At 41.2% G+C, this 27,496-nt stretch overlaps 2 protein-coding genes across 3 annotated transcripts in view; both read left to right on the top strand.

Moving 5' to 3' along the window:
* The window catches only part of HIF1A (hypoxia inducible factor 1 alpha subunit), a 34,401-nt gene extending 19,982 nt beyond the window's left edge, over positions 1–14,419 (top strand). Inside the window, exons 6-15 of one of the 2 annotated variants that reach the window (XM_017807587.1) lie at positions 307–509; positions 1,966–2,072; positions 2,259–2,406; positions 3,273–3,493; positions 3,679–3,959; positions 4,471–4,593; positions 4,822–5,216; positions 6,061–6,169; positions 8,916–9,042; positions 9,206–14,419. In XM_017807587.1, the coding sequence (XP_017663076.1) occupies positions 307–509; positions 1,966–2,072; positions 2,259–2,406; positions 3,273–3,493; positions 3,679–3,959; positions 4,471–4,593; positions 4,822–5,216; positions 6,061–6,169; positions 8,916–9,042; positions 9,206–9,357 (1,866 nt within the window). In that variant the 3' untranslated portion in view covers positions 9,358–14,419. The remainder of the gene's footprint in view (positions 1–306; positions 510–1,965; positions 2,073–2,258; positions 2,407–3,272; positions 3,494–3,678; positions 3,960–4,470; positions 4,594–4,821; positions 5,217–6,060; positions 6,170–8,915; positions 9,043–9,205) is intronic. The other variant, XR_001873605.1, reaches the window with a different exon arrangement.
* A 3,802-nt stretch (positions 14,420–18,221) lies between these two features.
* Positions 18,222–27,268, top strand: SNAPC1 (small nuclear RNA activating complex polypeptide 1). The gene is made up of 10 exons (XM_017807689.1): positions 18,222–18,423; positions 19,079–19,238; positions 20,287–20,427; positions 20,701–20,805; positions 21,703–21,861; positions 22,304–22,378; positions 23,049–23,111; positions 24,027–24,156; positions 24,815–24,895; positions 26,766–27,268. Exons 1-10 carry the CDS (start codon positions 18,296–18,298, stop codon positions 26,798–26,800), a joined length of 1,077 nt encoding a protein of 358 aa, XP_017663178.1. The 5' UTR covers positions 18,222–18,295; the 3' UTR covers positions 26,801–27,268.
* The last annotated feature ends 228 nt before the right edge of the window (positions 27,269–27,496 follow it).

The raw sequence follows: 27,496 nt of genomic DNA on the forward strand, positions 1-27,496 counted from the left end.
AACTTTCAAAGAGCAGCAGTTCACAGAAATGCAGCAATTTGTGGTGTTGCCTCACGCAGCACTGAGGGGAAGGAGCTGACAGCCTGTGTGCCCATCACAGGGTGGAGAACAACTGCTCTCCTGTAGCCATCCCTCCATCCTTCCATCCGTCCCTCCATCCATCCCACAGCACTGCTCCTTCCTCTGGCTGCTACCACATGGAGGGGTGGGGAGGGAAGGACTTTGCTCTGGTGTGCTAATGGCAATGTGAGTGTGTTGTCTGGCGGAGAGAACCTCGTCTCTCTTTAAAATACAACTTCCCCGTAGGTGCTGCACTGCACTGGACACATCCGTGTGTACGACACGTGTGGTAACCAAACTCACTGCGGCTACAAAAAGCCTCCCATGACGTGTCTGGTGTTGATCTGTGAACCTATTCCTCACCCATCAAACATTGAGGTCCCCTTGGACAGTAAAACGTTCCTCAGTCGTCACAGTCTTGACATGAAATTTTCCTATTGTGATGAAAGGTAATATATATAATTTATACTCTAAAAAATAGTTAATTTGGCTAATGTTTGCCTTGTACATTTACATAGTCTTTCTTGATAACTTGATTCGTCTCCCCAGTGGAATCATTGGTGGGATACTTTGTTTTTTACTGAATGATCAGGATACCTTCAAAGCCATATTTTTAGATCTAAGGAAGATGAAGGGTTTATTCAAAGCCAGATTGGATGGGACTTGGAGCAACCTAGTCTAGTGGAAGGTGTCCTGCCCATGGCAGAGATGTTGGAACAAGGTGATTTTTAAGGTCCCTTCCAGACCAAACCATTCTGTGAATAAATCCTTTGCCTGCAGTTAACTGTCTGTTCAAACTGGTCTTTACGACAGTGACAGTGACTAAATTGAAATGAGAAGATTCTTCCAGACACTGAAAAAACAGGAAGGTTTTAGGTTTCTCAAATATGGGACATTTTGGTGACTGAAAAGAGTGTGTATGTAATACTTGTCAGATGTGTTTTACTGCTATTGCTTCCCCTCTCCCTTCCTCAGGAGATCAGTGTTTGCTTTCTTCAGTCAAAAAAAAATCCAAAAGTTCAGCTGTATTTTTAATGCAATACATCTGCTGTTGAAAAATGAGATTTTTGTGTTTTGGTACAAATCAGGTGTGTTAAGCAAACACAAAAGACTGATTTTGCTATCCTCTGGACACTTAGCTTGACAAATTTGATAAACCTGAGTGAAGAAAATAATCAGCCCTGAGGTTTTTTGTTGTTTGGGGCTTGTTTGTTTCATTTGTTTTAATTTGGTGTTATTTGTTACTGCCCATTTCCTTTTCTTTAGAATATAAATGAACTTCTAGTTAGTTGCTGCAATTAGATACAAAAGGAGGTTAGTGCAGGTTATTTCTCTCCTCTGCAGGAATTACCTTTCTAGGACTGATGGTGTCACATAAAAGGTACTTATTCTGCATCTATAATGGGGCAAAATGCAAGCTCTGCCCTTGTTAGCACTGCCCTCTAGAGACTGAAGAAATCCCATTTTCCTTAAAAGCAGGCAGTGTTTCAGGGGGAAGAGTAAATCTGATTTCTCATTTCTCTTAGTTGCAGGTTTAAAACTGTTGAAGTGTGTCGTTGTTATTTTATTAAATTCTCATATTTGCCTAAGCTGGTCTGTAAGTAGCTGGTCCACCTAGAAGCAAAAAAATTACAAGTGTCTAGAAAGCAGGGATTTGCTTAATCCTATCCCACTATAAATACTCAGTGAGAAGCAGAATCCTATGCCTGCTGAAATTTCTCTTTTAAAGAAGCATAAAAATAGCAATTTATTTCAAAATGAAAGGTCCTGGTAAAACGCAGTTGCTGCTGGTGTGCGTGGAAGTGACTCTTAGGGATTTTTTAGATCTGCAAGCATCCACATGCTCTAGTATTTGTGCTTGTCCGTGTCTGCTTTTACATAGTCATCTTCTCCCTTGTTTTAAAGAATTACAGAGTTGATGGGGTATGAGCCAGAGGAGCTCCTGGGCCGCTCAATCTATGAGTACTATCACGCACTGGATTCTGATCATCTGACCAAAACACACCATGACAGTAAGTGAAAAGTGAATTTAAAGTCCTCCAACTACAGGGGATGAGAGACAGCACTGGGAGAAAGCAGCAGCAGAACAAGAGCTTTTTTTTTTTTAAGTGCATATATGAATCTGCAATGGATGTTTACGTTAAATAATTTTGTTTTTTTCTGCACGTAATTAAAGCTGGTGTCCTTTCTGTTTTTAGTGTTCACAAAAGGGCAGGTGACAACAGGGCAGTACAGAATGCTGGCAAAACAAGGTGGCTATGTCTGGGTTGAAACTCAAGCAACTGTTATATACAACACTAAGAATTCTCAGCCACAGTGCATAGTGTGTGTAAACTATGTGTTGAGGTAAGTTGAGTGGACTTCGATGTTCTTTGTCATCATCTTTACTGAAGACAAAGTCAGGTTCTGATGGAACTACATCTTTTTTTTTTCATCTTCCTGAGAATGCCATCCCCTGTTGAATGTTATGATATTACTGTTCCCTACAAATGAATTGAATTTTTGCTTAGAATACTGCCAGTCCTAGGATAAGAAATTATATTTGAAAACAAAACACATTTTGGATGTAGTGATGAGTGTAGGACCAGCCTCTTCTATACTGTCTCACTATAAGCATTTGAGCATTTGTGTGCTCAAAAAACTCTCTAATCTTTGTCTGAGCAGTTAATTCCACCAATAACTTGTAGTCATGGAGTCAGAGCAGCAGTAATGGTGCCTTTTATAATCCCATTTATCTTTTTCTTCCTTAGAATTCCTCTTTTAATTGAAAGCTTCAACTCAAAGCAGACTTCCTGACTGTTTTTCTGCAATTGTATAATAGTCCTAAATTAGCTTTTCAAAACTTTAGTGAATGTACCAGTATAAATCTGTCAAGATATTGCATGTACATACATAGTTTAGGAAATATCTAACCTTTTTTCCCTTTTTTTTTCTGTCTTCCTTAATGCTTTCAGAAAAGCATGTTTATTTTTGTTACTTTTTTTTGATGGCCCTACAGTCAGTACTTGCTTTGTCTGTTACTTTTGAGGAAAGAACGAGTAAGAAAAAAAGAATTTTTAAAGCCCTTATCCTGGTAATTTTGTGGGATGTGTGTGGTGGGGTTTTTTGTTTTGTTTAGGGAAGGGGACTGGGTTTCAACTTACAAAACTGTTAAGCCAAAATTTATTTCTTTTAGCTGTTCTTTAACAGTCATCTTCCTCTCTGTCTGACAGTGGAATTGTTCAGAAGGACTTAATTTTTTCCCTTGGACAAACTGAGTGTATGCTGAAACCAGTGGAGTCTCCTGATATGAAAATGACCAAAATATTCAGTAAAGATGACCTGGATGATACCAACAGCCTCTTTGAAAAACTTAAACAGGAACCAGATGCTTTAACTGTGCTGGCCCCAGCTGCTGGAGACACAATTATCTCTCTAGATTTCAGCAGTAATGGTGGGTCTGTGTTTAAATTGGAAAGCATGCTAATTAGCAAAGTTAGTATTTTAAAGTAGATTTCAAAAAATAACCTCCCAGTACCACTTGCCCAGTGGTATTTCAGCTGCTGTTTAACTTTATTGAGGTCCATAGACACGCACAGTGCTGTTACTTAGGTTGATGGTTTCTTTTAATTTTTATAGAGTCTGATGAACAACAATGTGATGAAGTTCCTTTGTATAACGATGTAATGCTCCCCTCATCCAGTGAGAAATTGCAGAATATAAATATGGCAATGTCCCCACTACCTGCCTCTGAAACTACAAAGCCACTTCGTAGCAATGCTGATCCTGCACTCAATAGAGAAGTTGTATTAAAGCTGGAGCCAAACACAGAGCCACTCGAACTTTCTTTTACCATGCCTCAGGTGCAAGAGCAACCAACCAGCCCTTCTGATGCAAGTACCAGCCAAAGTTCACCTGAGGTTAGTTTTGTAATTTGGATATGCTGTCATTAAAATGTATGTGCTGTTGGGGCTTGTGGGGCAAATCTGGTTAAGGATGCAGCCAGGACAGGAATTGGGAATTATTTCTACCTTGTGACTTAGGCTCACGCCATGATCTGAGGAAACAGATATATTTTCATATCTTTTCATTAAAGCGAGTCTTGCAAACACATGCAATACCATCTGATAGAAATGAGGAGAGCTTGGGATTGGTCTTTTTAGAAAAGAATGATTCAGACACAACTTCCTTAAACAGCAAAGTAGTTGTAATAAGTTACTGTAGGGGCTACTTCCAGGTTCCAGATAGGCAAGTGCTTCCCAAGTGGGGTAAATTTGAATGTATACAGGCAAGTGTGTTTTCCCTTCCCATTTGAATTTCATGCAACTAAGTTTGAAATTAAATTAGAATGTATTTCAGAGAATCTATAGATAACAGTGCAAAACGGTGTAATGAGGGAAACCTAAAACTGTGCTCAAAATGTCTTCACAGCCCAGTAGTCCCAACGACTACTGCTTTGACGTGGATAATGATATGGCGAATGAATTCAAACTGGAATTAGTGGAGAAACTCTTTGCCATAGATACAGAAGCAAAAAATCCGTTCTCTACTCAGGTAAAGTCCAGTAACTTAAAAGTCTTCATCATCACCATACTTATTCTGAATGTGCTTCTCTTTTTCTTAGGACGTCTTTAGGAGCTTCCTTCATTCTTTATGTAACATTTTTATTAAAGTGCAAAAAAATAGTTAAAGATTTGGTAAAAGGAAGAGCCTTGATGAAGCCATGAAGTCCTAGCTGGGATTTCTTCCGTATTTATAAGTTTTACGTCTCGTCTTTTCCAGGAAACCGATTTAGATTTGGAGATGTTGGCTCCTTACATCCCGATGGATGATGACTTCCAGCTGCGATCCTTTGATCAGCTCTCTCCGCTGGAAAGCAGCTCTTCCAGCTCTCAGAGTGCAGCCACCATTACCATATTTCAGCAGACTCAGACGCCGTCAAGTCCTGCTGAGGAGATAAAGCCGGCGGCGGAACGTGCGGACGATGTGAAGACAATAATCGTCCCCTCGTCTCCTGTGCACGTGGGCAGCGAAACGAGTAGTGCCCCGGCGTCGCCTTACGGTGGGAACAGGAGTCGAACCGCCTCTCCAATCAGAGCAGGAAAAGGAACAGTGGATCAGACGGAAAAACCTTCTCCAGGAGCACCCAGCTTGCTAACAGTAACTCTGAATAAAAGGTATTTCGAAAGCGCAGCTTAAGCCCTAGTGTCAGTTCACGGAGCTAGATAAAATACACCTATAAATTCTGCCATGTGTTGTATGTTGTCTTCAGCATTCTGCTTCAGAGTAGGAATTGGTACATTTAAATTGGACACTTCAAACAAGTCTGTTTTTTTTTTTTTTATAGTAAACCTCCCTGAAGTTAATTTTACGGTAGCTTTTACATAAGCGCCTTATGTAACAGGCAGCTACCGTATGCAGACTGTGTTCAGACTTTGATCTGCCTTGTACCTGACGTGCAGCCTTTGGACAAGAAGGCAGTAGGCAATTTACAGGTAGTTGCACCCACACAGTATTTGTGGTGCTTTCCTTGTCCACTTTGTTAGAAGTAAGGGGCAGCTACAGTCTGAGCTACATTTATTGCTTTCAAAATGAGCCGTATTTTATGATGATGGACTGTGGTGTACGTAGTAGACATTTACCACAATAGAAAACTACGTAAAGTCAAACGTCAGCTTTATGATGCATAAAAGATTTATCCGTACATAGAAATGTTCAGAAAAGACTTTCCCTCACCCTTCTCTCCCTTCTTTCGAAAGTAAATTGCTGAACTTTTATGCTTTTTTTCCTGCAGATTTAAAAATTTTTGTTAAAACTCATTCTGAGCTTCACAGCAAGATTAAAAGCTAACATTTGCTATGCTCATAGACAATGATTGTTGAAATGAGTCAATTTATGAACGAAAAGTAGTAGAGTTCATAAATTCAGTTCTGTGATGATGTGTATATATAAGTGTCCACGAAAGAAGAATGGCTTGAGGAGAGTAGAAACGTCTTAACAGCCTGAATCAATTTTTCTTAGATCTACTGCACTGGATGAAGAACTAAATCCAAAGATGCTAGCTTTGCATAATGCTCAGAGAAAACGAAAAATGGAACATGATGGTTCACTTTTTCAGGCAGTTGGAATTGTGAGTTTTGTTTTACCATTTTAAAATATTCCCTTTTAACCTTGCAATTTCTGAAATGAGGCATCACTGCAGACTCCTGAGTTGAGCTGTTGATAAGCAATGGAATCTTGGGATCAGAAATAATTAATTGTTTGATAGTGAAATTTATATTTATATATCTATGCAGATACTCCAATTTTAGTTCTCTTTTACTGTCAGCTGTTTCAAAAGTGCCCTCTACACTCAAGCACATTTCTTGATTAGGTAGAAGATACTCTTCTCTGAACATACACGTTCTTCAGTAGGATATGCACAAATGTAAGACATCACACTGAAATGTGTAATTGCTGTATTTATTTCATTTTTTAATTGAAACTCAGTTTTCATATTTGTCGATACCAGAGATAGTGTTCTTATGCTTCTTTCTGTGTTTTCATTTTTCCATGAAGTCTGAGGTTCCTTTACTTAATGAGATAACAAGACCATCTGAACCATGAGGGAATAGAAGTCCTATAATAACTTAGCAAATGTCTATTACTACCACCCTCTTCCATGCACACTCTGTCTAGTATTAGTGTGTGTGATTTTGGAGTAGGTTGTCATCATCTGTCCTAACTATTCAAAAGAAACTTTTTAGATATTCTTATATTTGTGTCACTTAATTGGGGGTTGTCCAGCTTGTTATTTTCTGCAGGGGTATTTTTGTCTCCATAATCTTTGTCTCTTGCTGTCAGTTCTTAGTCTTTTGAGCCCTTGAGCTTTGCCATTGTACACTGTTCCCTCTCTTCTTGCCTTCATTGCAAATTTTCACTTCTTAAGTTTTGCACAGTTAAGTCTTACTTCCTCTGCTGCAATGTAGCCTTTGAGATTCTTTGTTTCTCTAGTGGTCCATCTCCTAATTGTAGTCACCTATCATGTCTTACAGTGCAGGATTATTTTTCCTCTGAACTATGCATTATTCCTGTGCTAGTATTCTGCTTTGGGCATGAGATAAATCACTGTTTGTTGTCTTTATCGTTGCTGTCCGCTAAAAGAGCTGTGAAAGATTTTATATGTCCAGTTTTTCTATGAGGCAAACACTTTATTTTTTCTTTAAATCATAATTATGCCATTGTTCTCATTTGCTAAATGCTTTGCATGTTGTTCTGTTGCTTCCAGAAGCCATATTAGAATTCATAGCTCTGCAAGAAATTTTGTTGCCTTCCATTGCCCTTTGCTCATGTAGTGGTGCTACAGCTGTTGCAGTGTTGCTGACAAAATATTCAAAATAGCTTGGGATGTCATTAAATACACAAAACACAAGCAGTTCAGTATTAACTGCTTTAACAGTTTTCAGTCTTCTGTGCTTAGTGCCAGTTTAATGCTTACAGGTTCAGACTTCATCCTTTGCTAAACCTTTTTCTTTTTTCTGTATCTGACAAAAGTGTTGTAAATATTTTGATGGTTTCTCAGAATCAGAAGCTCAATTTCCATGAAGCTGGGTCTTACTGATGTTATTTTAAGAAAGTGCTTTTGCTGTTTGGCTTCTTTCTCCAGAATGGATTTCTGAGGGGGATACACAGGCCTTTCACACACGCAGAAGAAAAATGATGTTAAATCCAGGCTTGGGATACACGCTATTCTCGAATTGTACAAACACTTGGCACAATTTATTAGCTTTAGGGAAGCAGAACGTATTTTGCAAGGAGTGAAAATAAGTGAAGACCAAAGTAAAGTACTCCTTTAGCTTCCTAGGAAACAGGAGAATTAGGCGAGGGCAAGATGTGTCGTAGTCTGATTATAAAATAATGTTCTAAATCATTACACTGGAACAGTTATGAGCCATACTTTTCTTAAAATGAAGGGCTGGATTGCATTCACAATAAAAAAGTGAACCAGCAACAATGTAGGTGACTACTGACCTCAGTATGAACTGCAGCTTCTGAGTAAACTGTACCTTCTATTATACATCTGTTCTTTTGACTTGCATGGGTGTTTCATAATCTGAAAACATGCTCTTTACTGTTTTAAGTGTTGGCTATAGTGGCAGGGTTCTGAAATACCTTCTCTTGTTGCAGCAGTCAGTAGTACTAACAAGACTAAACTTTGCAGATTCAACTGTTTCTGCCAGGAAACTTGATACTAAGACCACTGTTTTTCCTTCCATCTGTTTCAGTGGCAGCTGCTTCTTCCTTATCCTAATTACATGAAGCCCTTACAGCTTCCTAATCCCCATATCTTCTGTGCTGCTGTCAAAACAATATGCTAAGGAGCCATATCTGCAGTAGACTGGCTTAGGACTGCATTCCCCACAAGGCAATAACTGGAGCGCAAGCAGAATTCACATCTTAAATTTAGATAGAATCGACCCACTGAGGTTCCTGAATCTCCTGTCTATACACTGTTAATTCCAGTGCAGAAAACCATTAGAGACTCCAGTGTAGACCTGATGCTTACTCACACCAGAGCAGTGCTAATTAAATGGGTGTGTATGTGTACATGTACACGCTAATCTCAACTGTGGTAACTGGTGATAACCAGGATTTAGTAATTGTTTTCTGTAAGGGAAGTAAGGTCTGGAAATCTGATTCAGTTTTCATTTAAGTAATTTTCAAGGTTAGTGGACTTGTAAATACATTTCTCCCCAAGTTCTGAACAAAGGCCACTTTAAATTGTATCAGTGCCTACATTAGTAACTAGTGATGGGAACTGTTAATTTGGAAGAGGGATGTGGAGGGATGGAAAGATACAGTATTCAATAAAGAAGATTCATTTTATTTCTTTCTAGGGGTCTTTATTCCAGCAGACAGGAGACCGTGGAGGAAATGCATCACTTGCTTGGAAACGTGTAAAGGGATGCAAAACAAATGGTCATAATGGAGTGGAGCAAAAGACAATCATTCTACTATCAACTGGTTGGTATCTTCCTTTAATAGGCAGCGGGGGTGGAGGGGACTGTGTGAAAGAGAACTGAGTCAGGCCAAAACTATCCAAACTTAGCTCCTTAAGAACAGCTCTGGAGGAGAGGTTAAGCATGGTGAATAAAGTGCACTTTTTCTCCTTCCCCTCCCTCTTTAGACATAGCAAGTAAACTTCTAGGGCAGTCGATGGATGAGAGTGGACTCCCCCAACTCACGAGTTACGACTGCGAAGTAAACGCTCCCATACAAGGCAACAGAAACCTGCTACAGGGTGAAGAACTGCTCAGAGCTCTGGATCAAGTTAACTGAGCTTTCACAAAACTTGTTCCTTTTTTGGACACTGGTGAATCATCACCTAAAGCAGTCTATTTATATTTTCTATATCTGATTTTAGAAGCCTGGCTACAGTACTGCACTAATTCAGTTAGTTCAGTTTTGATCCCCTTTCTACTTATTTTGACAGTCTTTTTAATATGTTCTTTATGTAACAATAACTCAAACTATAGTGCATTTTTATAATTCTTTGGTACATACACTTTTAAGTCCATTACATTTAAAACACACTTGCAATAGCAGCTTTGAAATATGCACCTAATTTTAAAAAAAAATATTTATTTTTTGGCTGGGGAGTTGGTCACCAAAACTTACCATTAGTAAAATGTCAACACAGGAAAAACTGGCAATACTTCCATGCTGCTTTTCATAGGTAGTTGGAAGACTTGTGCTCTCTTACTCTTTATGTTCAAGTAAGTTTTTTATTTTAATAGTTTTTATAAGAAACAACAATGCTTTGCAGCAGTGCATTGTAGCCACAATCGCACAATATATTTTCTTAAAAAATACCAGCAGTTCCTCATGCAATATATTCTGCATTTATAAAAACTAGTTTTTAAGAAGAATCTTTTGTTTGCCTATGAAAACATGTTTAAACCTGGATTATGTCATTATTTTAGTCACGTTGTAATATAAATTGTTCTTAAATGCTGTCTTACGCTTTTGACTTCAATGAGTGTGGTCAATTAGTCAAAGGAAAGGGTTTATCTGGAAAGGGCTAGCAGCATTTTATTTGGATACGTTCTCAATTTAGAGAAAGTTTGATGTTCTTAAAGTAGTCACTTTGCCAGCTTAAAAAAAAAAAAAAAATCCCTGCCTGTAGTTGTTGAAGTTAATGCTAATATTGTGTATGATCTTAAATCTAAATGTTCAGCTTACCCTGTGTGGTATAGGTGATATTTCAAGCAGATTGTAAAACATCTTGCATTGTTAGCAAACTTTTATCTAGTACAACATTGAGTTGCTCAATATTTTGATGTTTTGGTTTTATGCACCTTGTTGCTATTAACATCCATATGTTTTCATGTAGATTTCAATAACTTGAATATATTTAGAAGCCTTTTTATTTAGAAATATATAGTTGTCACAAACATCTTATTTTCCTATATGTACTGTACAAAACCTTCATTCACTCATTCTTTTGCTCTTTGTGGTTGGATCTAACACTAACTGTATTGTTTTCTTACATCAATAAACTATATGTGGACCAGGCCCCCTTGGGGAGTGTGTTATCTGAGAGAAATGAGATAATTTATATTTTTGTTAGTGGTTATTGTTCATCCGTGTTCCCTTTTTAACTTAGAGTTGATTGGAAATCACTGCTTCCTTGTTTTGATTGTAACATCTCTGCGTTAATTATTTGAGCCTATTCAGTGCTCCTAGACAGTGTTGTACTACCACTCGCCAAAGACGTTACACTTCTCAGTCTGTTATCACACCAGTGAGCAAACCTGAAAGTGAGGAGGCAGCATATTTGTGTTACTTTAGAGCAGAAAGGTTCACCTTTACGAACAGCTTAAAGGCTTGTCTCTGGAAGCTTTATCAAGGTAACACAGGAAAGCAGGAAAAAATCAAATTCACGGGAGCGGTCGATCTAAGATGGGTTTTTATCACAAAACTCCGTGATTGAAAATTTAAGCTGGTACTTGATAAAACTTGTTCTACATTCTTGTCCTGTCGACTCAGTGACTTTTCTTAGTTTGGTGTCATAAAACATGATGCTACTGGTATAACCCTGTATTGTGTAAATATGGTCAAGATATTCTGTGCATTCTCCAAACTATTTAAAAAAACCCCTTATCTCTCTGTAAGTAATCAACTGTGGAGTCTCACAGGAATCACTTTGGTTTAACGCTGTAAACTTTGGTTTCATTGCACTGCTTTGAAATCAGTATAATAGTGCAATCAGTATAATAGTGCATAAGCTTAACTTGTTCTCTAAAATGACTGTTTCACTGAAAGATGCACTATCCAAACTGCCACAACTGTATTAAGCCAAAAGGACACTATGAGCAAGATAAGGCATTGGCAGCAGGTGGTTACACACTTGTCACAGTTTTGCGTAGAAGTTGCACAGAGAGGATAAAGTGGGCAGGGGCACTCAGCTGGAGCTGAAGCTTCGTGCAGAGAACGTTTTCACTGTATACACCTGCCACTGAATAGTAAAGATTTTTAATGCAGCCTATACAGCTTACAAAGTTCTCTGGCTGAAAGCAGCAGAGCTCCCGCCTGCCTGGTGTGCAAGGTCTCGGGGCTGGCATTCTTTCCATGGCATTTCTTTCTCTGTCAGCAGTTAAAAGGTTTAAAGAGTGAAGTCAGCTAAAGCCCCCGCTGTTGGGGCATCCCTCCTGCCTAGCTCTGCATGGATTGACGTGATCCTGTGGAGAGATAGTGGGGAGGGTCTTGCAGGCAGGTGAGAAGTGCAGCTGGGTTCTGCTTTTTGTACTGCCCCCATTGGGTTATCCCTTTGCATCTCCCAAGGGAAATGCCACACCATCCTGCTTGATGGTGTTCTGCTGCCCTCTTGACCGTATTTTGGAGGAACCTGACCTGTTTGGATCTGTCAGTTCCTCTTCAGTGTACTTTAAAAGGGCAGTTAAGTTTTCATAGAGAAAAGTCCATGCTAAAAAGAGGAGGAAAACTGAAGTGACCCACGTGATCTGTGGTTGTGAGCCTGCTGGAATCACAGAATGGTGTAGCTTGGAAGGGACCTTAAAGATAACCTCATTCCAACAGTACTGTCATGGACAGGGACACCTTCCACTAGACCAAGATGTTCAGAATCCCATCAAACCTTGCCTTGATCATCTCTGATTTTAGTGACAGCAGCTGTGGATTTAAGAGAGCCAGAATCTTTTCAACTCTCGAGTTTTTTATTTTTACTATGCATAGTAACAAGGCACAGCATTTTGTTTACTGGGATGAACTGCACTAGCTGTTTTGATTTACTCTAGGGAAAAAAAAAACAACCTAACAAAAACTTACCAGACCTCCTAGAGACAATGAAGAAGGCATGGAAAAGTAATAGTAATTGCTCTGGCCTTGCATGAGCTTTGGTAAATGCAGATGCCAGTTTGCAAAGCTAGAAGTACACCTTTCAGTTGCTGGTTTTTGTTTGTTTGTTTCTGTTTTACTAGCTTTTTTTTTTCCCTGTTAAACTACCTTTTTTTTTCCCCCTTAGACTCCAGGAATACACAGCCTGATTCTAAACGTACTTTGGAGGACAAGCTTCTAGAATAAATTGCTTCCTTAATGTTTTTTTATTGATTTTGAATACTTTCTTTACTGCCTTGCTGCCTTTTTTAAATGTAGAGGCACTATGTTAGAAATTAGGAGGAAATTCATGACCACAAGGGTGGTGAGGTACAGGCACAGGTTTCCCAAGGAAGCTGTGGGTGCCCCATCACTGGTATTGTCCAAGGTCAGGTTGAACAGGGCTTGGAGCAACCTGGTCTAGTGGAAGGTGCCCCTGCCTATGGCACGGGCTTGGAACTAAGTGGGTTTTAAGATCCCTTCCCACCCAGACCATTCTGTGGTTCTATGATTTATCCTTTGCCATTAGAAGTTAAGAAGAAACTGTGGGTAAATACAGTGTTTCCTCCTGCATATAGAACATGCTAGATTATGTGGAAATGATAAACTGAGGAGAATAACAAAGTTAGCTTCCTGTCAGGTTTTCCTGACTACAGCAATAGTCAAACCAGGGTTTCTTCAGGGCACAGCACAATTATTCTTTTTAAATATGAATTCTAACTGATGTTTTAATCATCAACAGTGATGATTTTGCTAAAAGGTAAAGGAATTTTTAAACTAGTATTTATGATGATATTGTTCATTCCTTTACCCAAACATAGTTGCAGTAGCAACTGTGGCTTCCCAGAAGTCACTTAAATCTGCTTTCCAGTAACTTATCTTTGGTATAGTATATTGGGTAAATTAAGGTCACCTGTAGTCCAATATACACCTTTCCAACATACTTTCCTCTCACCTGGTGCAACTGGCTTGGACCTTGATGATCTTTGAAAACCTCTGAGTGAAATGGAAGCAACTTACTATTAAGTTTCCTTCCTTCAGTGTCTGTGTACGCACATTAAAGTCTCACAAAGTAATACTGAATTAAAGAATCACAGATTAGGGCCAAAAAGAACAATTTACACATAACACTAGTGACAATTTAAAGACTTCAGAGCTTATTTTGGATGAAATTATCAGCTCTGCTTGCAACGAAATACAACTGTAGGGTCAAAAAAGTCCGGTGATTACAGGTTAAACTATTGCATATTTAATAGTAATTTTTCATTATTTAAAGAGCTCTTTAATTAAACGGCTAAATGATTGTAGCTAAAGGCAGAACTGTGGGTTGTTCCACCAGTATCTGTTGGCAAGTGTTCTCTGCTGTTACACTGCTGAGTAAACCTTTTGCAGTGGGAGCTGGGAGCATCCTGCCACTGTCAGCCAGGCTGGACATGCCCCAGGTCAGCCATCTGTTCCCATTCCCACTGATGAGCTGCTCCTGAGCAGAGCACACATCTCACTCAAATGTCACTGCACTTAAGCACATTATTCAAACTGTAATTGTTCAGCATGAAAATAAACACTTCACAGGCCAGGAATACTTTGTAGGAAGGCCATTTTTTCATAGGAATTCACATGATTGAGTATTCAGCTTTCATTAAAAATACTATTAGCTATTAGGCACTTGACTCCCTGGAAAGCTCCATTCTGGAGGAATAGTGATTTTTGATCCAAATTCTAGAAATGAGTTGTCATTTACCTTCTGCTTCCCTGTTTACCTTGAACAAGTTACCAAAAAGTTAAAGAGTTTGCTACTGGATTTATACAGTACAGTAGATTTTGTGAATAATAGCAGTATTCTCTCATGAAGAAGTGGTATATTTTAATGGAATTCTTTTTTGGAACCAAGTACAACGTATTGCAATTGATATTTCTCTTGAAACATTTTGACGTACTTGTGACTGTATTTCTTTTTGATTGTGTAACAGTATAAAATTCAATAAAAGAGAGGGTTTGTTTCTAATTTGTGACACCTGTGATCCTTCTGTTCATCCCGTTTCCTTGCAGTAAAAGATGGAGGTGGCAGCCCACCTTAAAGTGAACTAAATAACCACTGTGCATAAATAACTGAAACTCCTTGCAGATTCGAGATCTTACTGACTGCTGTCAGAAACTTGGGCACCAGACAGACATGTGGTCACTTTCCCAAAAGCATTCATATATTTGATATTAAATATAATATAAACATTATATTTATATAAAAGCTGAATCCTGTTCACCTTAGGTGGTTATCCCACCTGTATTAAGCAGACAAAAGAGGCCAAACATACAATTTAACAAGTCGGATATAGGGATTGTGTAGGTTTTCCTGTGGAAAGCCAAAGAGAGCAAGCGAGTGAGCAAGCAACAGATACGGAGCCAGAGAATGTTTTATGAGACCTCTTTGAGTAATCACATCAAGAACACCCTTAGTAACAAAACAGAAACCCTCTTGAATCCGCCATCGTGTCTACAGGTGATTTCAGCTGCTGTTGGTACATGCAAATAACTTGGCAAGGACTTATGACTCCTGCTGTCCTGTTAAATCAATACCACGTCCTACTGCACAGACTAAAAAGATTTTGCAATGCTTTTGCTTGGTTGACAAGTCTGAAAGCAGAAGGCATGTGCGAGTGCTGTCACAGTAGAGTATGATCTTGTTATGTTATTAGTGTATTTGCACATACAGAAGTTGGAATATGCTATTTAATAAAATATATCTATGATTTATTTTCATGAAAATGGATTAAAATATGATTTATTTTCATGTTTTCAATTTGAAAATGTGTTCTAATACAACATATAAGATATTAAAAAAAGGAATTGTCTTGTGCCATGTACACCTGTAAAACCCCGTTATTTATATCTATGCAGGATAAATAGTTTTTAACTTGCAAGTTAGAAACTAGGAATTAATAGGTCAAACAGGATTTTACCCTTTTGTTTAGGAATTAAATAAGAATATGAAGAAGATACAGTAACCAGCACACTCTTCCTTACCTCATCTAAGTTTTTAAAAATTTTTTTCTTTAGTTTGGAAGGCATCAATTAAGAATTGAAATGTAGTAATGAAAAATCTGAAGGAGCACTGAAAACACACAGTTTATGAAAAAGAGTATTGATACTGTATTGATACTGTATTTAACTTTCTATACCACATAAGGGGAATTACACTAAGAGACCCCGTTACTTGGTTTTATTCCTCTGCATTTTCATTCTTTACACTGTACCCAAACTTTCTGCAAGGGAAGACTTAGCACATGTTAACATGGGCACAATAGCCTCATCCTCACTACATCTTGCATCATCTGACACGATCAAAGTGTGACAACACACAGCCCCAGCTGCCTTAGGAAAAAAAGTAAAAATTCCATATAGTGTTTCTTGAAACACCATCCCCGAGAAATCACCCCACTCACTGCGTGCTTAAAATACAAAAATCAGAAAACACACTCAAGCTTTACAAATTCAGCATCACTCCAGAGCCAGGCTCCTCTGCTCCCATCAAATTAAGGGTAACTCCTGTACCTAAACAGGGCTTGGCTTGAGCTGTGTGTAAGGATGAACTCACTCCACGATGTGTCAATTTTAACTTACTTGTGCTTTGAATCCTTAAGTCCACTGAGGGGGGAGCACATTATATCTGTTTTCCCAACAGTGCTGTCATTCTGTTCTAAAATCAGTACAATCTGTTGAAGTCAGGGTCATGTACTGGATGAAGGAGGTCACTTCCCTACATCCCTAAACGTGAATCCAAATGATAAGATGAAAATGCCTTTTCGGGAATAAAAAAAAACAACCAACCAAAAAAAAAAAAACCCACAAAAAAAAAAAAAAAAAAACAAAAAAACCCCAAAAAAACCCACCAAAAACCCCCCACAAACTAAACCTCAGCAGGTGCAGCTCTCCTCCTGCAGCTGATAAAACCTGTCCAGTTCATATGCAAAAGCTCTGTGAATGCTCCTGTTCCTATAATCAATGACATTGGCAACCAGTGGTGCTCACAGGCAACAGCTGTTCACCCGATGGCCATTCGTCTCCTAAAAACGGCTGCTAAAGGTTAGATTCCAGCAACCTCTTGGGACATACAATAAATATGCTTGCGTGCCTGAAGCACTGTGTGGAAGCTCCTGTCACTGTAGGAGCTGACAGCTTGATGTGCCCTGCCATAAGGAGCGACCTTTGGATCAATTAGTTGATGCTAATGGTGAACTGGAAAAACCACGGCACCGCAGCCAGCAGAATTTAACAGTCATTTTGCTGTTTGAGAAAGCGAAATGTGAATTTTTAATCTGGTCGCTGGGCAAAACTCCTGCAGGTTTTAAATATCCCAAAGGCACCGCACGCGTAACGCGCTCCATCCCATGCTTATTCCACACTTTCCCTACATGCTGTTTCTCACCCGTTAAGGATCCCCTTGCGCAGGGGCGATCTCCCACCAGCCGAGACCACATCCCCGTAGCCCTCAGGGTGCAGAGGCACTTGGATGCTCTCCTGCCAAGCCTGGGGACCGCTCCCGGCGCAGGTGCCGCTGCCCATCCCCGCTCCCACAACCCGCAGGCTGCCCGCAGCCCAGCCCCGACCGCAGGGGCAATCACCGCAACGCCGCCTTGAAACACGAGCCTCGTCCCTAAAAACCCTCCTGGGAGCCTCCAGAGGGCTGCGGAGCATCCCGGGCACCAACCGCGGCTCCCGCAGGAGCCACCCCACCACCGCCCGAGCAGTGCCCGCTGCTCGCCGGGTCCGTACTCACGGAGGCTCGGGGCTCTCTCCGACGCCGGGGCTCCTCTGAGTGTCCGCTCAGCCCCTCGGTGCGCGGGGGAGCGCGGGCAGCGGAGCCCCCTCCGCCCGCTCCGCGCCGCCGGCGAGGCCGCACCCACCCACCCTACGTGCGGCTCGGCAGCCGCGGCCCCCTCCCCGCCCGCCCCGCTGCCCCGGCCGCCTACGTGTGGCCGTGCATGCGGGGAGCGCCCGGCACGGCACGGCAGGGCAGGGCACGGCATCACATCCCTCCGCTCGGGGGGGCGGCAGCCGGCTCGTCCCCTCTGCCTGTCGCGCTCGCTCAGGTGGAAACGGGGCTTTCCCGCAGCCGCCGGGCCCCGCTCCCCGGAGGGGTTTTGGGAGGGGGCGGCCGCCGAGCATCCCCCCGCCCGAGAGCCGGGGGGTGGCGGGGGGGCAGCGCAGGGACCGGTGGCCCTTGGCGGGCACCGCCGGCCGGAGCGTGGCGGCGAGTCACGTCCCCACGGCACCGCGGCTCCGGGAGCCTTTTCCGTGGGGAACCCGCTGCTCCCGAGCCCGTCGGGTCGCAGCCCGCCGGGCTCGGTGTTGGGGGCTCCTGCGGGGACTGAAACGGGAGGCGCTGAAGCCCCGCGGCTCAGGAGCATCCCCGGGGTCCCCGGGGCTGTGGTACAGCAGCGCCTGCCCGAGCGGACCCTCCGCCGCTCCCTCCCGCCCGAACCATCTCCTGCTCCCCGGGAGCGTCCAGGGATGCGCTGCTCGGAGGGGTTTTGTGCCTGCGGACCGGGCTCACCCTCCACGGCGGGGGCGAGCGGGGCAGAGGCCGGGGCGGGGGGAGAGAGCGCTCAGCACCGACGGGACTCGCCCCACACGGGGCGCGGGGACCGGACCGCGTGGGAGCGCGGGGGGTCAGGGCAGCCCCACTGCCCCAGCCCCGCTCCCTCCCGGAGCAGCTCCGGCGGCTCCTCCCGGTACTTCCCGGCTCCTCCCGGCACGGGCGGTGCGCAGGCGCAGCGCAGGCGCCGCTGGGATGTCGTGGAGCGGATGTGCGGGAATGGTGTGGGGCGGCGGGATGGGCGCGATGGGATGAGCGCGGCGGGGTGAGCGCGGTGGCGGCGGCGGGATGAGCGCCGTGCCGGGGCTGCAGGCGGACTGCGAGGAGCTGCTCGGCGCCTTCCAGCAGGCCGACACCGTCCGCTTCGAGCGCTTCGCCGAGCTGTGGCGGGAGCGCCGCTTCCACACGGTGTTCTAGTGAGTGATGCCGCCCCCCTGCATCCCCCCGCATCCTCCCGCATCCCCCCGTCCCCTCCCAAAGCCCGCAGCCCCCCGCTGCTGGGCTTCCCCCGCCGTAAAGGGGGGTGTGGGTGAGCCGTGTTCCCCCTCAGGCCTACCTAACTCTGGGAGAGGTTTGCCTGCCTGGGGTCTGAGTGAATGGCGGGGTGCGTCGGTCCCTGTCTAATACTGGAAAACAGTTATTAGTTCAATCTATTTCGTGCATTAGTAATGCGTGTGATGTGAGAGCTGACTCCTCCGGGAGCTGGATGCAGTTCTCATGAGGTTAAAAAACGTGACTGAAGGACATTGCATTTTTTGCTTTGAGCATAATTTAATACAGAGAATTTAATATGTGAAAGCTTAAGGTCTGGCTGTCCTTGAAGGCTCCCCAGGACTTGGGCCCTATGACCATATGCCCATGTTGTGATCTTGGGGATGTCCTGTGCAGGGGCAGGAGTTGGACTCGATGATCCTTATGGGTCCCTCTCAACTCAGAACATTCAATGATTCTATACAATTAAAATACCTAAGGCTTGTTTCTGCATTATGGATTTTGTAAAGCCTGCAGTTTTATATTTACTTGCTTTAACATACTGCTTTTTTTGTTTGTTTGTTTGTTTGTTTGCTTTAGTGGCAGAATGAGAGCCTTGGAGAGGAACAAGCTCACAAAGAAGACTTTAGAACTGGCCCAGCAGTACTTCTTGCCCCCATATGCCTTCCAGATCCGAGTTGGTGCTCTGTACCTTTTGTATGGGCTCTATAATACCCAGCTTTGTCAGCCAAAACAAAAGGTAATTGTTCTTGAGGTTCTATTCTCAGCAGATACCAGATGTAAGATGTGTGGTATACTGCTGTCTACTCTGTCATCATAAATGTTTAGGGCATTTCCTCTCGTTTTCTTAAAATAAAAGTACTTCAAACCAGATGGTCCCATTGGAAAAGGTAGGGACAGACAATGTGCTCATCAGCTGTAGGGTGAGCTACATTGTACCCTCAGTTAGTCTTTAGAATTCCAACAGAATGAATAGTGGCTGAATTATGTCCAGTTCCCATTAACCAGAAGTGAAATTCATAAATAGGTTGGGAGGGTGCATGCCTGAATGACCTGCCTCCTGGCTGCCTTTAGGATCAGAGACCAGTATCTAAAGGAGTTGGAAACTCAGTGCAAGGAGAAGGGGTTTACTTGGGAACTGTGTGATGTGTGTTGTGTGCATATGCACAGAGGAGTCCAAATTCTTTAAATAACAAACTGCATTTGGAGTAGTCTACAATGATGCCATGATGTCTCATATCTTGAGCTCAGAGAAATTACTGCCTTTTATAGAAACAAATTTAGGCAATTTTAAAGCCACTGCTTATAGAGCAACTGTAAGAGAGTACATGAGTTATCAAGGAAGTTAACTTGGGTAGAGAGAAGATGAGGTGGCAGAGTAGATGTGACAGGAGAGAAAGGAAAAAGTAAAGGAATGATACTTTTATGAGCATTTCACTGGCAGCACATCCTGGTACAAGTAGTTTCCTGATCACTAGTGAATGGAGTCTCCTTGTTGTAGACTATTTCACAGAATTCTTCAGAATGTGAAGAATTAATGTTTTCAAATGTCAGAAAGGACTTGTGTTCCACGTCACTGTCAAAGAAAGCCGTAGTGAGAAGATTTAACCCAACAGCATAATGAGCTCATCTGCATAAAGTGTTGATAGTAGTAACAAAAGTTATAGGATCCTTCTGTAGTTCTGTGGTCATGTGACATGCTACACCCTACACGTCCAAGTATTGTCTGTAGTAGAACGTGATCGCAGTAGCCAGCTGAATTAATTTTTGTTTGTTGAAATATGCAGATCAGAATTGCCCTCAAGGACTGGCCTGAAATCCAGAAATTTCAGCAGGATCTGATAGACTCCCAGCATTACGATGCAGCATATATCTTCAGGAAACTGCGACTTGCCAGAGCATTCCATTTCACAGCAATGCCAAAGCTAGTGAGTTACTACATTGAAGACTTACATTTTAAAATAAAATATCCCTATCTTTCAGTGGCTAACAGTTCAACAGCACTTAAATTCTTGTCTAGGGAATAATTTGTGAGAAGTGCTGACTCTGAGCACTGTGATAGCAAAGCTCTGTGCTGTTGCTGTCGAAATGGTTTTATGCCTTTCAGCATCTCCTGACTGTTGGATATTCAGTAGGAATTCTCAAGAGGAGGTGCCATTTTAAGTTTGCTTTTAGGTTACAAACATTGTCTCTTGCTTTAGCTGAACTACAGAACTAAGAAGAAGATTGAGGAAAATGAATTTAAAGAAGAGTTTAAGGACCCAAGTAACAGAGTAAACAGCCTCATCACTAATGATGTATTGGAGGTACAGTAACTTTTAAACTACAGATTAACCACGGGGGTTTCTTTTGTTTTAATTCTGCTGCTGTCCAAGAGCTGTAACTTCTCTAATCAGCACAGTCTTGTCCTTTTTAAGTCTCTTATGGAATGCAGACTAGGGTAATAGCCTGTAATTTTACTGAACACTCAGAAATGTGGCATTTAGTTCGGCAGAATTGTGGTACCTTTTTTCAATACTGAAATATGCTCTAATGTTTTGTGGGTTTGCCTTGGTAAGGTGTAGAAGGGGAAGGGTGTAAATGGTTAATTGTCACTTAAAGAAAAATGGAAAATGGGGGGGAAGCATGTTTGGTTTGATATGTCTGCAGGTTGCAGTTGGAGACTTGATACTTGTGGTAATATGAATTTACCTATCCTGAAAGTTCATAGGCTTCTCTAACCTTCATTTCTCCTTTTCAAAACTTGGTTTTGTGTAATATATAATAAATTTTATTAAAAATGCAGTAATTCAAGCCAGGTATAGGTTCTTGTGTTGGCTGGCAAATGTGTATCATCAGGAAGGTTGAATACAGTGTTACAAAAATCTGTGTGTGAAGTAAAATGCTTCCTCCGAAGAGATGAAAATAAACCATCATATCAGAATGAAACCTCTGTGAATACTGATCCTGAGTAACCTTCTTAGTTTAAATAATGCAAAATACTCTTTCTTCTTTTGCTTATTTGATGGGTCAGTGCTAGGTAGCAGGATTACTTGGCTCCCTAAAACTCAACTGATCTAAACAGAATCTGTTTCTATCACTCTTCCTGGTTCAGTTTGGATGGTTTGTGTAGCCCTGGTTTTGTACATTGAGGACTGATATTGCCTTATTGCTGGAATAATTTTTTTTTTCTCGAAAAGACTCTTTTTTGAAATCTGTTTTAGGAACTGATGAATATTCATGACCACTATCAGAAAATGAAGTGTGCCATTTCAGCTGACAAATCCCAGCCAGACAAGGCCCTGAGCTTGATAAAAGATGACTTTGTAGTCACTCTTAAAGACATAACCTTGGAACATCAGGAATGGCAGCAGAACAGAATGGTGGGTGATATCAACTATTGTGCTGTGGCAACTTAGCAGGTTATGTGAACATGTCAGAACTGGCTTTCTTGGTGTGATTACCTCTGAACTTGTAAATCTCAGACTGAAGTAGAAGGAACTTAACACTGGAGACGTGGAATGTGTAAAACCTGAGGCAGAGGTGTGGTGTGGAGGAAAGGACTTGTACATGGTGCTGCCTCTGTGGCACCATAACCATTGCTGAGAGGGAATCCCTGAAGGTGTGACTCATGGGCAGTGTTAGACTGACCTCATGAAATACCTCTGTAACACTTATTCTTGGATTAAAGGAAGGCCACAGTGTAAGATCGATGAAGAAAACGTGCATGTGTGTAAATAATTGTTTTGGTTTTTACAGTTCTTGTATTTTAGCTGCCTTGTGTATGACAGATGTTTAAAGAAAAATATTTTTTTTCCCACCCAGAAATTATTCCTAAATGCTAAAGAAACTGATGAAACAGAAAATAAAAAGAAAGATGAGACTTTGCTGCAATCAGAGGTAAGAAAGCTCAACTAGTTTGCTGTGTTGCACAGGCTGAATCTGTTCATTTTTTGACTTCAGATCACAGGCTAAGCAGTGTAGGTCAAGGCTTGATAGTGTCATAGTAAGTTCTAAGGACAGCTGGTGGGGCTGGTTGGTTTTTCTTGTTTGCTTGTTTGGTTTTGATTTTAAATCACAATGTTTTCTGATGAGCTTGTGAGCATTTATTGCTACCATAGCTCTTAAATGCTCATAATAAAAAGTCTCTCTCAGATAAGGAAGGAAAAGAGCTGTATTTTCCGAGCTAAACTCCTTAATGCTTCCTCCTGGAATTTCAACTAAATTTGCAATATTCATTTTTTTATGCTCCAAAATTGTCTCATGTTATACTTGTCTGCTTATTTCCACTTTGAATTTGATTAAGATGTGAAGTTTCAAATTTGATTTTCTCCTCCTGGGCTTTGTAACAGTGAAGGCAACAAAAATTATGCTCCGCCTTTTTAATGGAATTTTAACTTTTTTTTCTTTAAGTAACAGTTTGGCAGCATTGTAATTATGTAAAACTAATTCTAGAGTTACAGCTGTAGTGAGATATTGCTCAAGTGATTGTCTGATATGATATTGCATTTCAGTACTGCCATGAGAGAATAAGAAAATTTTGGGTGACTGGACTCTTGTTTCTTTGCAGGGTTCTGAAAGAGCAAGTGCCCTGGCCAGAATCAAATACAGGTCTTACTCTGCAGTTGCTGAGGTAGGTATGAAATTCGATGATAGGGATGTATTTATTTTTATAGGACAGTTTTAAGTACCACTTTAATGTAAATGCTGGGTCAGAAAGGAACGAGTTAAAATTGCACTCTGTAATTCAACCTTTGAATGTTCTGGTTTTCCTGACACACTGGGGAAACTCGAGGCTCTTATTATTCTTTTTAGGTTTATGGAAGAGTGCAGATAAGGCCTGTGCTTGGGGGATTTTCATTTACAAGATATCTTTTAATGTCTATGCACTGTTTAAGTAGATGGAATTTTAAGGAGATGGAATAAAAACACTTGCGGGTTTAATTGCTCAGATTCCTTGGATCTTAGATACTGGAATCTCAGAAGGTGCTTGTGAAAATGGAACTTGGGAGTTTAAAGTCAGTTGCAAGTTCTTGGAAACACTGTTTGAATAACTGCTACTTTAAAATAAATTGTTGATTTGGCATTTTTTAGCAGGCCTAGGAGAAACATTGCAACTTCCTCTGTTTATTAAAATCTCATATTGAAAAATGTGTTATTAAATGAAACAGAGCTCTGGATTGAACAGCAGTCCAGACTTTAATGAATAGTGATAGTGTTTTGTAGGCATCTAAGTAAAATATGATGGTAAGGAGGCTTTACAGTGCAGCAGTGACCTAGTGTAGTTTGGTAGCAACAGAGGATGGTTTGGGAATTAATGAGTGTTTCATTATCTGCATTTTAAGTTATACACCCATTAAATCAAAAAAGGGCCTTGCCCTGTTAAAACTGAAGAACAGCAACTAGTGAGAATCCTCCCTCCCTCTTTCTCTCCCCTTCTATCCCTTCTCCACCCTCACATGGAAGTTGGTGCTTTGGTCCTTGCTGGTTTTTAAGTGACATACAGCAATATCTGTATCTTTGTGTCATTCGTATGTTTGGGTTCTAGGCTTCCAAATCCAGAAGACACCGTCAAGTGAGGTTAGAATCTTCTGAATCGGGGAAGTCTCCGAGCCGAAGTAGAAAAACCAGTAGGAGACCACAGCCAGCAAGGAGAGGAGATTCTCCAGAAGTCAGAGGTATTTCTCCATTGCATCCATGAACCTGGAGAGACTGCAAAATTTTGTCCATTGTTGTGCTAGCAGAGGCAGCTGTGGGTCAGTGGAACACATGGGAAATTACTTTTCCTGAGGGAATTGTCTTTCTGATATCCAGCTTTTAAAATTATAGAAGTTGCTTTGCCATCTAAGATTTTTGTTTACTCGTTATTTGTTAAGTGGAATAAAACAGCGAAATAGTTTTGAATTATCTTTATTTCGAAGACAGGAATCTAATTTCAAAGTTCCAAGCTCTGTTTTCTGACTTGCTTCTGCTAGAAAAAAGGTCACTGACAAAATTAACCCCTCTTCAGAGATGAGCATTAGGCAGTGTTGCCTTTGCTCGACTTTAAAAGGGTAGATGAAGTGTTGAGGAGGAATAAGGGCACTTTGAATTATCACACTGGACTGAGTTGCTGATTAATTTGTTTTAAATTGGTAGTGTTAATCACTTGTTATTGGAGATTTCTTTAGTGAGCCATTCTGAAGGTGCTGTGAAATGTAGGTTTCTCTACAGCATCTGACTAGGATGTGAAGAGAGCAGCAAGTGAACAGTCTTTCAGCTGCTGGACCAGGGATGTAGAAGCAAAAAAAAAAAAAAAAAGCTGACAAAAAGTTTTTCCTCAAAATCTGTCTGCAGGTGAAATGGAAGTGGCAGAGGAAACTGTTACTCGGCACGTTGGGATGCCAGTAATCATAGAGGAGAACTCAGATGAAGAAGGTACAACAACTGGAATTCTAACAAACTAGTGGCTTGTTTTTTAATAGCTCTCTGCTGTATTTTTCTGAAACTGAAGCTGATATTTCAGATCATACCTTGTTGCCTTGAAAAGGCTAAGATTAGTTTTCAGCCTGTTAATTGTTGTAAGGAAATTAAAACTTTGATTTGGAGCTTTCTTAAGAGCACACCGTGGCAAAATACAGAGTCATGTCTTTCTGCACTATTTTGTTGCAGTGTGTTCAGAGTTAAAATTGGTCCAGTTAAAAGGAATCTCACTCTTCTGTAATACAAATCCGGCTTGGAGAGTTCCCTTGTGTAGGGAAAAGTGATTTTTTTTTTTTTTTGGTCACTCACCCACTTACAGAAGATGCTTGTTTTAGTAGATCTGGGAGGTAAGATGAGGTAAGAACAGCCCTTGCTGCCTTCACTTCCGTTGAGGGGACACAGAAGGTTCCCCTCTAGCCCTAGTTTCAGCTGGACAATGTTTCAGAGATTGAGTTCCAGTACACACGTACAGTAATAGCATCCTCTGCTGTACTGGAAGTTGTCTGACATCGTTGAGGGAGGACTCAGAACTGCAGCGGAGGAGTGGATGACTCAGGTTGCTGGAAATAATGTAATTTTAATTTGGAAGCAGTGATAAAGCAGATTGCTCAAAGCTGGAGTTGCTCTACAGAAGCATCAGATTGAGCTGCTGGATGATCTTGGACTGCTCTGCAACTCAGAAGCTTCAGGGTCTGTTCTCTGTTGCTTGAGGAGAACTTAAGCACCATGGAACAGGCACAGTACAAAGAAAATTGCATCCTCTTTATCCAGAGGCACCTTATTTAGCTGTGCTCAGGGAAGAGCCCAGGGAACTGCTTGGCTGCCATGTCTCAAACACAGGAAATGCTCCTGGGGGAGGAGCTGGCCAGCCAAAGGCAAGATTTCCACTGGCAGTCCTAGCAACTCTAAGGCTGATGGGTCTTGCTTACACAGTGGAAGGCAGACCTGGTAGACCAGAGGTACTGGTTCTTAACCTGAAAGAGGAGGATTTAATTAGGTTGCTTAAAAAGGGGGAGTAAAGGGTTAAGTACAACTTCTGGAAAGCTTTAATGACATAGATGAGCGTGAGGAGTGTATCTTTTTGAGTTAATTTACTATCCAAAATTGTATGTAATGGAAGGATATTTTGTACAAGTGAGCATAATAACTATTAAAATACATTTGTGATGAGGTAGCATGTTTATATTTGCTCTTTTTAAATTCAAAAGAGCATCTTGTAGTGCTGAAGGGACTTTACATTCTCTGATCACTTTTAGTTCTAGACTAATCACTTTTAGTTGTCAGAATTCATTCAATTTTAAATGATCATATTGAAGACTTAGTGGTGCTTTTAATATTGTACTTTATTTACTTTTCCTTCACTTGTCCACTTGTTGTGGACAAAAGGTTTCTTTCTAAATCAGGGACATCCTGCATTTCTCAGAATTTTCCAGTAAATTCTAAAGCATTAAAAATACCCATAAGCAGTCTCTTCAGATACTTTGTGCTTAATTTTTGTGAGTATTCCATCTGTCAACTTCATAGCAAAGTCTCAAAGTGGGTTCATGAGGAGCAGAGAGCTCTCAAGACTGAATAAGTTTTGAAGTACAGTATTCATCAATGGAATTTTAATTGATATTTTGAATGATAGTTTGCTGTAGAATCTAGAAAGTTTTTTTTTTAATAATTAAAAAGAACATTGGTAGAGGAATTGGGGGGGGGATCTCAAGAGCTCATCTAATTAATTTCCACTGCTAGATAAAATGAATTCTCTTTGAACAATTTGCATGAGGGAGGACAGATTGAAAAGCTTTTAAAAAAAACCCCTCTCTCTATATCATTTCAGAAGTGTCTCTCCCCAAGAGGAAAAGAAGATGTTAGAGGATCCAGTTGGAGAAGCACTAATGTTGATTTTAATGACAAAATGTAAATGTCAGAGGTAACACCAAGTGCTTGTTTTGGATGCCTTTGAACATACAAGAAGTGTCTGGGACCAGAACTACAGGTGATGCTGGAATACTGGTACTGACTGGGATGCTTTAGGTGTCTCATGGTACAGCACCTGGTGCCTTTATTCATCTGGTGAATGCTTCTTTTGTGAGACAAAGTAGCTGTGTCCTGTCTGAGATGGAAAGAGAAGGTGGTGGCTTGTCATGTTTAGCTTGTACACGAGAGTTGTCACTTGGAACTCGTGTTGATGGTTTTAGCTGAGACTGTTAAAAGAACAGCTCACAAAACATTTGCCCATATAAGCCATGCTTGTAATCTTTTATCTCTGAACATAAAACCAAGGTTACTGACTGCTGATGATTAGTGCAATAAATTATTTTTCATGGTTTACTTGCTCCATTTTATAGTGTGTAACTTCACTGTTGATCATGGTTTGATCCCACACAAGTGGAAATGAACTTGATGACAAGCCTTTTGTTGTACCCTGTCTCCAGCAGATCATCTGGAATTGTTCTCTATTTGAATGAAGAGATGTAAAGTGAGCTTATTGATTCTGCAGATGACCCAAAGATGTACAAGGGCAGGACTGGAGTTCAAAATGATCTTTATGAATTGGGAGAGAGTTGG

Source organism: Lepidothrix coronata, unplaced genomic scaffold (genome assembly GCF_001604755.1).
Source record: "Lepidothrix coronata isolate B3197 unplaced genomic scaffold, Lepidothrix_coronata-1.0 Scaffold19, whole genome shotgun sequence".
NCBI classification, from domain to species: domain Eukaryota; kingdom Metazoa; phylum Chordata; class Aves; order Passeriformes; family Pipridae; genus Lepidothrix; species Lepidothrix coronata.